Source organism: Camelina sativa, chromosome 15, assembly GCF_000633955.1.
Source record: "Camelina sativa cultivar DH55 chromosome 15, Cs, whole genome shotgun sequence".
Lineage (NCBI taxonomy): Eukaryota > Viridiplantae > Streptophyta > Magnoliopsida > Brassicales > Brassicaceae > Camelina > Camelina sativa.
In genome coordinates this window covers 14,898,868-14,911,452 of record NC_025699.1, presented here as the reverse complement: position 1 = coordinate 14,911,452, position 12,585 = coordinate 14,898,868, and the positions used below count along the sequence as shown (strand labels likewise).

Below are 12,585 nucleotides of genomic sequence, written 5' to 3'. Positions count from 1 at the left end.
GCAATTGACATCCAGCCTATAAAGTACACTCTTAAAAATCCAGACTGAAATTCAGAGCAACTACTATGAAAATGCAACAAAAGAAAGATTACTCCCTTGATGAACTACCAAACGACATCCTGGGAGATATAATCTCAAGAGTTGCTCTCATTTCACGTAAAACCGTCAGACATGTTATGCAAGCATCACCACAACTAACAAAAGCAGCACAAGACAACAGAGTATACAAGAAAATAACCTAAGGCCACTAGCTATGAATCCACTAGCAGAAATTACCAAATACCAAGACCTCGTGGAGAAATGCATAGCAAGTGAAAATGTGAAGGCACACTACATCAAAGGAATACAAGAGTATTTTAACAAGAACAATACAGAAACAGGCTTGGAGTTGAAAAAGGCAGCAGAAGGTAATTACAAAGATGATATCTACCTTTATGGAATTGTAAAATTATGTAGGGGCGATATAGTAGAAGGAAAGATGTGGTTGGATAAGCTAGGCTGGAAGGAAAACAAAGCAAAAAGTGATCAATGCTGAAAAAATATCAAGAGGGCATTACACAGAGTCAAAGTACAAAAGCTACTAAAATACTACGCTACATTGGCCACATTTCAACCAACAATCAACTGTAGCATCAATGATGGAAAATAGATGTGACCACTGCTACCACCACAAACAAATGACCAAATTCATCCTGTTCGTTTAGACTATAAGGTTTACCAATGTTATCATGAGCAAATCATTTCCAACAACTCGAATAAAAGCATTTCTATTTCTTTTTCATATTGATTACCAATACATAGAAACGAATATATACAAAACCAAACACAAAAAACTAACATAAATAAAAGTATAAAAAAAAAACTTAAATTCAAACAAAATAAGATAACACTAGCTCGCGAAGCATCACAACACATTCCAACAGCACCCCCAGACAATCAAATTGACAACAACATCAATATAGGTCTGCTCGCCATAAAACCATTACCGGCAATTAGTAGATAGAAGGACCTCAACGACATAAACCTCAGAGACAGATATGTGGAACACAACATCATAGTAATTGCAGAAAATTTACAAGCAAACAACTCAAGTACCGAATTCATACAATTACAAACAGCAGGAGACATATATTTCGAAAGAATATTTATCTTAATGGAATTATAATGTTAGGGACGGGCAAGAACATGAAAAGCAATCTTTGGAAGGATAAGCTGGGCTATAAACAAAGAAAAACAGAGGCCGGTCAAAGTTGTTTAAACAAAAAAAAAATTTGGTGATGCAAAACGGATTAAGGATAAGATAGCTAAAACAGTAAGAAAAAAGAAACTTGATCTAAGCTGGAAAGAAAATCACTTACAATTTACTTCGTCACTTACGCGAAAAGAGAATCAATTCACAATTATCTTCGGCAACTCACAATTAACACATCAAATAACATACATCGCCCGAGAAAAATAATTAGACCAGCATTTTCAGCAACAAATCGGAATCGAGAACATAAGCAGCCGATCAAACACGCAACAGTCAGGAAATCGCAACGATACAATTGGTGATCTAAAAAGAAGAAGAAACTTTGAAATCAGAGTTCCAAACTGGATTATGTTCTTCACTCGGAAACAAAAATGGATTTACTCCAAATTGGTTCGCTGTCATCGGTAGCTGGCGAGATCTAAGATGCAGCAGACACCAATGTCAACCCACATGCGAGTCCCCCTCACGTTAACTACTTTACCAATTTGTTTAAATTTTTAAAAATGACCCATTAGACCCCAACGTTTTAAGGCTATCTTACAAAAACCCACTAGATAAGAAACATCCAAAACAACACAATTCTAACTCATCTAAAAAATAAAAAACTAATCACAACTCATACACCCACTTTGAATTATTAAAATAAATATAGCTGCTACAAATCTTTTAAAAAACCACTAACTCATTACTACAAATACAAAAATATTGACAAAAAATTACTCACACAAGTTACTAACAAAATAATAAAATAATTAAAAGATTATCTATAACCATATATAATAAAACCAAATAATAATCCAATAACAAAATAAAAAATAATTTTAATTAAGCACAACTAACGACTAAAGCAAGACAACAATTATTACTATACAAACTTAACTTCTAATTTTATATGTTTTGAAAACAAAAATAATCATGATAATTTAAATTTATCAAAAATTTTAAAATTGACTACATTATGCTAGCTGAAAAACATATAGAAAAAAAATAAACTAACAAAATAGCAAAATAAAACATACGAACAACATAACCAGACGTAAAAAGAAACAATATATAACCAATAACAAAGTAACAAAATAACCGAAAAAAACCCTCATCTAACTCCCGCGCGTAGCGCGGATCAATTGCTAGTTATATATACTAAATAGAAAAACATTTTTTTGATAGGATACTTGTTTTTTTATACAAAATAAACATAAATCTAAATGATATTTTGATAAATCATATTTTACTAAGTTGGCAAAACAAAGAAACCAAAACGAAATAAAAATAAAAATAATTTCAGTTAAGGGATTAAGCCCCTTTATTCGAGATTGTTACGACCCAAAAGTAAGCCCAACGAATTGTTTCCCAGAAATACAATTGTGTGTTTCTTTCCCCCTTTTTAAAAGAGTATAATTGTAATTCCGATTTCAACTGTAAAGAAACTTAAAGAAAATGTTTGATTGTAGACTGATACCATATATTTATACGGTTATACCTATCAGTTTGTGTTAGACGGACTATGAAACAATTAAAACCATGAAAACGCATTAAAAAAACCTTAATTCAACAAGTTGATACTATTACGATAGAAGGATTATGCAATAGATGACATTATGAAGATGGATCTGGACACTATAAAACCAGTTAAAGTTCAAGAAATGGAGGATGAACTTGAAAAACTGAAAAAAAAAAATACTACAGTATAACACTTCCACATATACGTACATCAACATTTTATAAGCATCAACACTATAAGTACGTCTATCAACACAAGTTTAGAACCACAAAGAAACTAAATGAATTATATAATATCGGGGAGAGATTATATATGTGAAGTTCGAAGATGCGGCGCTTGAAAACGCCAACAAACGTTTTTGTTATTCCAAACATCCCAAGTGTCAAAAACTTAGACAAAAAGCATGAATGAATGATTCTTTGATTCTTTCACTGTAATGATCATATCATCACACTGCTTCATGAATTGTCTATCCTTTTCTTCGATTGGCCATTTTCTCCACTTTGTGTTTTCATTTGTTCTTTGCTTTTTATCAAAGTTAGATTTTTTTTTATCTGTCAAGGCCAAACTCTTTTTAAGCCTTAGACTTTTTTGACCAAACAAGTGACATTTAGTTTGGCCTTCTATTGAGAGAGTATGTGGATACTGCTCACTCTAGAATAGAGACAGAACTAAATAGTAAGCTTCTTTCATCTCTGGGTCGTATTTCAAATTTCTGGGGTACAATCATACGAGTAAATTTTTTTAATAGGACTGATGTCATAAATATTTTAAATTATTATGTAATATATATATAGATGATTAAACTTGTTTTTAAACCGGCTAAAATAGCGTTTTAAACTTACAAAAAATATTTTCAGCAATATACGAAAAAGGTTAGAAATAATTTTTATAATATTTTAGGAGGTAAGGCAAATGTCTTTGTTTTTCCTGTCACTAGTCATGTAATTAACTTTTCTTTACTTGATATGAATAATATAATCCATAAAAGAAGATAGAGCACTACGATATCTAATGGAGGCCATAAAAATTGAAGTGATTTATGATTTTTTTTTCTTTTTTTTTTTTAAATGTGATCATGTGCGTTAATTCCATCCTCAAAACTTCAAATTCGACAGATTCCAAAATGGCTAGCATCCAACAAATATCTAACGTAAGGCAAAATATGACGCAACATACATACTTTCTTAAAAGATAGTATCGATGTCATCATACATACTCTAATATTTATCACACAATATCAACAATTCGCTTGGTTGCGTTAAACTTACAAACTCTAAGTGTGTGGTTGGTTCCTATAGAATGTTGAGATTAGACGCTCAATGATGATATTGTTAAGTGGATTTAGGTTGCGACCGCCGACCGCAATGAAACGATAATGCAACTGACACTCTCTCGTACATTTAAACATACAATAACTCTCAACATGCAACACTTCCATAAAGGCATAAACTAAATTATATTAATAAATAAATAAAAACTCAGTCCAATACAAAAAAAACGAAACGTAGTAATGGCCCGCGCCTTTTTTATAAAAGCGGTCCAACACTGAACGATTCTCTTTTACTCTTGACCCCAACCAATTTGCTTAATGCGTGGCTTTCTTAAATCCCTCAAAATATATTTACTTTAAAAAAAAAAATTAAAATAGTTAAACTGATTCCGATTTTGTTGTCTTCTCGTTCAAACCAAAGTGTTTATTTTTTTACTAAATTCGATATGTTTTTTTCTCCCCCCGAGAATAAGATTCAGATTTTTTTTTTGTAAAAAAATTCCAAAATTCCCTAAAATCTTTATTCTTCAACACTATTTATTCCAATAACCTAAATTCTAATTATACTATATAATATATCTAACACAACAAAAGTTTGTGTTTTTGTGTTCTGAATAAAAAGATTTTTTTCTTTTAATAATCAGATTCTCTCATTCTTCAATTCACTCTGGTTCTTCTAATGTATCCATCAATACACGACGACGATGATCTCCTCGCTGCCCTTTGTTTCGATCAAAGGTTTGATTTTTATTCTTCAATTCCGATGTCTTGTTCCTTTTCAGATTTCTGGGTTTCTCATGGTTTCCCTAATTTCAATAAACGAAGCCTCAAAGTTTCGAATTTTTATAGAATATCAAAAGTTTTTATTTTTCTAGGGATTGTTTTGTTTTGCGTTTATCTGAGTTGTTTAGTTATTGATAGAGATGACTCTGTATGTAGCAATGGAGTAGAGGATCCTTATGGATTTATCCAGAGAAATGAGGATGACAACAACATCTTTCAGGGGTTTGGGTCTTCTGGTGTGAATTTGCAGCAGCCACAAGATCAAGGGCTACAATTCGATTCTTTTAGTGGAAACCTAGAGCAAGTTTGTAGCTTTAGAGGGGAGAACGACGGAGTTGTTTATAGTAGCAGCATTGGATCAGCACAATTGGATTTGGGGGCGTCGTTTAGTGGTGTTTTGCACCAAGAGACGCAGCAAGTGTGTGGCTTTAGAGGAGGAAACGATGATTCTTCAGCAGCAGCAGCAGCGCCTCATTTGTTGCAGCAGGAACCGGGGCAAGTGGTGTGTACCGGTGATGTGGAAATCAATTCTTCTTCATCTGTTGGTGGTGTTAAGGAAGAGCTTGAACATGTTGAGGAGGAATGCTCGAAAAAGAGGTAGTCTTTTTCAAGAATCTGAACACTATGCTCTTTAGTTTTCAAGAACTGTTGTGGTTGATGTGGTGTGGTGTGTTTGCTCTAGGTAGAACTATTTGCAGCTAATGATTTATCTTTGCTCTCCACCAGTTTTGGATCTTGAATTCAACTTTGATTGCAATCTTGTTTACTTGGCTAAACGTTTGTGGTTAGTGAGTGATACATGTTTCTTGTCGTTAGGATCAATCACAAGTTCCTTGTAGGAAAGAATCACTAGTATATTAAACTAGATCAGAGACTGCTGTGTGATCTTGTTGATTTTTTTATCTACATCTTTGTTTAATATGATTTATGTATGAACAGGAGACGAACTGGATCATGTAACAAGCCAGGAACCAAAGCTTGTCGCGAGAAACTGAGAAGGGAAAAGCTAAATGATAGGTATGTTCAAAGCTTTGCTTAACCTTGTATGTTTTTGTTATTGTTTTGCACTGTGTTGTTCTGCAGTGTCTCATATGTAAGAATACCGTGTGTTTTTTCAGGTTCATTGACTTGAGCTCTGTTTTGGAGCCTGGCAGGACTCCGAAGACGGATAAAGTAGCTATACTAGATGATGCAATCCGGGTTGTGAATCAGCTCAGAGGTGAAGCTCATGAGCTTAAAGAAACAAATCAGAAGCTTCTGGAAGAGATCAAGAATCTAAAGGTTGGTTTCTCACTTTGTCATAAAGCCTAAGGTCATAATACTTAGCTACCTAATCCTAGTCTGTGTAGCTTCTTCTGGATAATGTTTCTGGCTCATAATCATTATATTTGGTAAGCACTTATCTGATCTCTGGTCTAACTCTGTGGAACAGGCGGAGAAAAACGAGCTACGCGAGGAAAAGCTGGTGTTGAAGGCAGATAAGGAGAAGATAGAGCAACAGTTGAAATCTATGGCGGTACCTCCATCGGGTTTCATGCCCTCCCAGCATCCAGCAGCTTTCCATCCCAATAAGATGGCGGTCTTCCCTAGTTACGGTTACTATCCAAACATGTCAATGTGGCCATTCGTCAATCCTGCTGGCCGTGATGCGTCTCAAGATATCAAAGATCATGCTCCTGTTGCTTAATCTTCTTTCTGCTAGATTCATCATTGATCATAGTTCAGATGATTCTTTATCAGTAGTTTTGCAGTAACCATTGGTGGGTTGGGATTAGAGAGTTTTATGATTTTTGTTTCGGTTTATCAAGTATTTAAGCTTTACTCTTAGGTGCTATTTTTGAATAATGAGAAACTTTGATCCAATGTAAAGGTGGAAACAGATCATTTGAAGATGTATTACACCAAATGAAGAGTACTATTTTGTAAATCACGCAAAAGTTAGTGGTCCTTAGTAGTAGTAGTAGTAGGTCATAGACTAGAAGCATCTTAGCCACTCATTATTTAACTCATTAATACCCAACCGTTGGATCTATGCCATCTTGTAGCTTTGAAGCAAGGCAAAAACAAAAACCATCACCAACCGAATTTTACTTGTTTGCATAATTTGTGAAATCCAAAACATAACGTAAGATATTATCTACTTTAGTACAACAATCCATAATTGAAATGTCCCACAAAAATTAAATAAAACTGAGAGCATTGTTCTCAATCTCAATTAGGAAACATCTGTTTAATTAAACAATCTTTATACACTGAGTTAAACACAAACAATGGTGTAAATCGTATTCTATTAACAAAAATAAAGAATCAAAAATCTTCAGATGAGTTTGTTTAATAAGTGACCAAGTGTGTATATATATGTAAATTGTACAGAGGCTTCTTCGAGTTTACTTACGCGGAAGCGAGTAACCAGAGAGTGGTAAGTGAAGAAATGGCTATGGTGATCCAACAAAGGAAAGCTAAAGCTACAGAGAGTTGGTACCTCCAACACTCTGCTTCAAAACTGCAGCTTCCTAAATCGCCAAAGTATAAAACTGTTATCCCCGCGGAGGACGAGGCTCCTGCTAGTGACAATGTTGATGTTACCTGAACACGGAAAGAAACAAGATGATTCAGAGGTTTTTGGTCATTTAGTAGAGAGAATGAGAGGGAAGAGAAGAGAAGGGATCTTTTACCCAATCTCCAACTACAAAGAGGCTGACTAAAACAGGGCTAAGAAGCGTTTTCTTTCTCACTAAAGCGAATGTGTCAAGTATTGCAAGACCAAAACTCCATATCACTTGCAAACCCATTGCTGCTACTAGATAGCTGCAACCAAATATTTTCAAGGTGTAAGAACATATAGGTACACGAAAACTCCACATTGTTTATCTCTATACAATGCTAAATTGTCAAAGATTCACATATCAAGATGTGATTTTACACTTTTTCAAGATCCTTTTAACTTCAGAAAACAAAAAGAACCAAGCAGAGGTTTCGATTTATCAAGGTCTAGTTTCGTAAAATGTGCACAGAATACAAAACAAAACACAGCTTCTTGAATTTTGAAACTTGAGAAACAAACCAATCTTTGTCTAGATGGATCTGTCCAATCATGAAGCAATAGACAAATAAAGCCACACTAGTCTAGAACAAGATCTTCGAGACACCTAACACCAAACTCAAACTCACTCAAAATCCTAAACACTAAATCCAGAGTTCAGATTCTAAAACAACTTTCTCGGGATTGGATCTATACGATTGAACACACTATTATCCAAGAACTCAATATCCTAAACTCTGATCAAACAGAACAGAACATTAAAGAAAATAAAAGAGCTGACTTTATGATTACCAGAAAGCAGTGAAGCTGAAGAATCCACCAGAAGTAACCATATAAGAAATGGAACCAGCAGCAAAAACACACTGAGAAATTCTCAAGACAAGACCGGTCACAGTCCCTGGTGTTCCAGGGATATCTATCATTTCTCTTCCACCACCAGACACCCACCAAGAATCTCCAAATTCAACACAAAACCCCAAATCGTAAATTGTTAAGTCTTTATCACTTCTCCGAGACTAAAAAAAGTTCAGAACCCCACCGGAAAAACAAAAACAAAACAGCTTTTTTGAAACTCAGACGATTTGTCCGGCGAAGAAACAAAAAAGGTAAGATTTTTAAGTTTTTTTTTCAGGGTACGAATTAGAAGAAACAGAGGAGAAGACTATTGAACAATTGAAGACTTTTTATTTATGTTTTCTTTTGTTGATTCAAAGGGGCACATAGAGAGGAGGAGAGAAGACGAAGAAGAACAAATATGCGCAATTTTTATTTTTAACTTTTGTTAATTGGAAAGTGGAAAATTTTATATAAATAGTAAATTAGCTAATGGTGAAAGTGATGGACAAATATTTATTTAAAAATTCAATCTTTTGGTCTTTTGCATTGTTGGAATTTCACTTTTTCAATTGGGAAATTGATTTTATAATGTTTGATTGATATACTATTTTTTTTTTTTGTTTTTTGGTGATTTGATCAGGCTTTTGGCTTTTTATGTTGTTTGTTTATTCAGTTTTTGTTAGTTTATTACTCAGCCAGAATATGTCCAACTTTACGGCAAAAACTATACCGAACCAAACAACATAATGAACCAGTTTTTTGTTTAGATTAACAGTAAAAATCATTTATTTTGTATCACTTAAAACATCAAATTTAGTGTTTGAACAACATAAAAATAATGCGCATAAACTCTAAATTTAATTAATATTAAAATAAGCATAGAGTCTAGAAAAAAAGAATAATGAATTAAGCTATTTAACTTGTCCGGCAAATGAAAATACCACATCATAATCAAATACTTGCTATTTTATTCATAGCCAAAAGAAAAGCATCACAAAAACTTAAAATTACACTAAAAATTATTGGAAAAAAACAAAGAGATATGTATCTTGTTTGATTGAACCAATTGGCTCAGTTAGTTTTTTTGCTTCTTGGAAGACTTCTCGATGAGAACCTCATGTCTATGTTTCATCGCAATGAAGAACGCCAATGCAGCTACTATTCCAACGCCCTGAAAATAACACACAGCCAATTTCAGTTTTCGATAATCATTTCTTGTCTGAGTTAATTACTTTCTTATTGTTAGTTAACGGTTCTTGTTTAAGTAATTCAATACCTTAATAAACCTCATGAACAATGTGTTAAACTCGCTCGGTGTGAACAGAGGGTTCGAGATGGCTAGTCTTGCAATCTGCAGAAACATTACCAACAAGAAGGTTATTTAAAAGCAATGACACTATAATTTTATTTATTTATTATAAATATAGTCTAAATATACACTAATTAATTATGATATTATGAGAAGATTATCCAGTTTGATTACTTCGTTAAGCTGATCGGTGAATTTCTGGTGCGATTCTTCATTAACTATGGAGGTATATAGGCTCATGGCCACTCCATCATCAGCTGACATCGTCTCGTTCACAAACTAATAATATTATGTCAAATGTGTTATATATAATCAATCATATATCACCAGTAATACTGATATTTCACTTTAAGCAGTGAATCAGGTTGCTTACCATTCTGAACTTTCTGTAGAAAATGGTGAAATGATCTCTATCAAATTTGCGACTGTAGAAATCGTACAATATGGGGGTCAAAATGGCTTGGTATACAAGCTAAGATCAAACCATATGCAATATTTTAGTAATTATTCCGTTGATGATTTCAGTATTAAAGATATATAAGAATAAGATAGTGAGGTATATTAGTATACCAAGAGCAAAGCTCCTATGTAGGCGTTGAAGATGAAAAAGATCCCTCCAAGTACCTTAATCGCTATACCAAGAGCAACTATGTATTTTGCCTACAATTTTTATTAATTATAACGCAAATGAATAAAACATACAGTAGAAATTGTGTGTATATGTTTTTTTTTTTAATTCAAGAAATTGTGTTTAGTTAGCGCTTTGGTATAATAAAATGTTTACCTGGTTCTCAAAAAAACCGTTTGTTCAAAAAAAAAAAAAAAAAAAAGGTTCTCAAAAAAACCAAGTTTTGGTTTTAACTCATCGGCAGCTACTCCACCATTAAGGTCGAATCCAGAAGACCTTATGGAAAAAAAAACACAATAAAAATAAAAATCACTAGGTTAAAGAAACAACAATATATTTCATTTAGATCTAAAAATGTGATTAGTGCTTACTCTCTCCAAGCAGACACGATGAACGCAGATGCAAAGATGAGTCGACCGGAATGTACAAGATGCGGCATTTTCTCGATCTTTTTTCCCCATTTAACAACCCTTTCTTGGGTTTGCTCCATGTTTTCTTAAAATTATACGAAGATTGTTAAATGTATGAAGAGAGTTTGCTAGGAAGGAAGATGATGAAGTCCCTTATCAGCAAGGAGACGAGGGAGACGGTAAATGATGGAATAATTAAATATACAGTAGAAACTACAAACTATAGGGTATATATATGATTATATAAAATGAATAAGAATAATAGACACACCTTAAAAAATGACTTACCTCTATGTCAAGAAATAACATGTTGCTTAAAATACTACGACTTGTGATAAAAAAAAAAAATTGACTATCGAATAGTATGTGAAAACAAAGACCGTCTGTATCCTAAATCCTAATCATGGATGATGGCAATTAGTATCTTTATCTTAGAGGAACATAAGTAATAAAGACTTGAATGTTTAAACCTTTAAAATAAAGTTTAGTAAAACTGTATAATTATACGAATGCTAAATTAGTTCCTCCCAAAGTTGACCTATCTTAGACCAGAACTCATTTTATTTAATTTTGGATCAGAACGATCGGACCGGTACTTACAATATTCTCAATTCTAACTAGAATATAAATTTATATTTTCATATGACTAGGGATTTGGGAAACTAATCAGAGAGTTAGCCAGTTTCAGTTGTATTTAGGGAGACTCATTGGTACATACATATGTACCAAAATGTCTCTATGTTTAACCGGCTAAAAAGTCAAAGTATGAGGATATATATAGATCCGAAGTCTCACGTTTTATAGATCTAGCTTAAGTTTTGTTTGGCTTTAGTTTCGAAAAATTGTGAAAATGTCATTTAAAATATGTTTATTTGCATGTTGTTATATTAGGCTAGAAGCCTAGATAGAACGTGAACAGTGGTGCTAATGTGATCGATTTTCTATTGAGCTACAACTTCTATTGAACAAATCCGCATGTACATGTAGTCAGTCACCATGTAGTCTACATAAATTATTATAGCACTATTTATTCAAGACTGAAGTAGTAATAACGGTAACGTATTTGCTCGTTTGTCAAAAAAATAAAATTCGAATCCAATATTACATCCAATATCACATAAAGACGACGCATTTGAAACGGTTTTTTTAAGTCTTAGTCTGTTTTAAATCTGGACGTCTTCTTGGCTTTGTTGAGTCGATGCTTCATATCCACGAAAAATAGCGATGCTTCTACTATGTCCAATCCTTTGAGGAAGCTTAAGAGCCGACGAACGAACTCATTATTATGTCCGAACAAGGCAGGGTTTGTCATTGCGTGATCCGTAAGCTACACAATACACATTAACTCAATCATCACACAGTGGTGTTATCACAAAAGCTACAATAATATTTACATGTAGGCCTCACTAACGCATCTCGCGGAATTTTGATTTGACTTGCTCTATTTGCTGCTGGTCAAATTAAGTCTGATTGGTAGAAATTGTATGCAGTGTCGTATGACACAGTTTCATTCAAAATCTAACAAGCAACCCAGGAGACATAACAATTAAAAGAAATAATGAGATTTTCAAAAGAAACTTAAAAGAAAGATCGGTTGTTATACCCTTTTCAGTTTGAGATAGAGCCGTCCGAATTCCTCGGTGTCGAGAAGATGGTTCTAGAAAGTAGAAATCATGATGTCTCATTGTCGCAATGTCTTCAGCCACAATATTAATTTGGAATGAGAGACAAAGCATATGGTCTAATCTATTGTTTAGTTGCAAAATTTGCATCCAAATTCCACCACTCCATCCAAAATATCTAGACTAATCGAATGCGTTATCTAGTTGTAAATACTAAATTGGAGAGTGCAAAACATCTAATGCATTTGTATCTATCATACCAAACCAGTCCCACCCTTAAGAAGTTCGACAACTTCCTCTATTTCAATATGATTAATAAGCTGAAACCTTGTCATCCTCTATATTGAGGAAAAATGTCTCAACCTAATCTGACAAAAACAATAAGTCAAATAATCAGATCTAGATTTTTAACCGGCGTTCCTAGAATG

The 12,585-nt window shown here is 33.5% G+C and overlaps 3 protein-coding genes across 3 annotated transcripts; 1 reads left to right on the top strand and 2 right to left on the bottom strand.

Annotated features, from left to right (window-relative positions):
• Positions 4,482-6,736, top strand: LOC104746808 (transcription factor bHLH34-like). Its single transcript, XM_010468336.2, has 5 exons — positions 4,482-4,764; positions 4,966-5,406; positions 5,749-5,826; positions 5,928-6,090; positions 6,242-6,736. The coding sequence occupies exons 1-5, from the start codon at positions 4,706-4,708 to the stop codon at positions 6,494-6,496; spliced, it is 996 nt and encodes a 331-aa protein (XP_010466638.1). The 5' UTR covers positions 4,482-4,705; the 3' UTR covers positions 6,497-6,736.
• On the bottom strand, positions 7,025-8,605 carry LOC104746807 (CASP-like protein 5B3). The gene is made up of 3 exons (XM_010468334.1): positions 8,144-8,605; positions 7,485-7,617; positions 7,025-7,395 (listed from the first exon to the last, which is right to left on the bottom strand). Exons 1-3 carry the CDS (start codon positions 8,272-8,274, stop codon positions 7,201-7,203), a joined length of 459 nt encoding a protein of 152 aa, XP_010466636.1. The 5' UTR covers positions 8,275-8,605; the 3' UTR covers positions 7,025-7,200.
• Positions 9,075-10,708, bottom strand: LOC104746806. Its single transcript, XM_010468333.1, has 7 exons — positions 10,497-10,708; positions 10,328-10,401; positions 10,068-10,159; positions 9,871-9,969; positions 9,672-9,776; positions 9,465-9,539; positions 9,075-9,359 (listed from the first exon to the last, which is right to left on the bottom strand). The coding sequence occupies exons 1-7, from the start codon at positions 10,613-10,615 to the stop codon at positions 9,264-9,266; spliced, it is 660 nt and encodes a 219-aa protein (XP_010466635.1). The 5' UTR covers positions 10,616-10,708; the 3' UTR covers positions 9,075-9,263.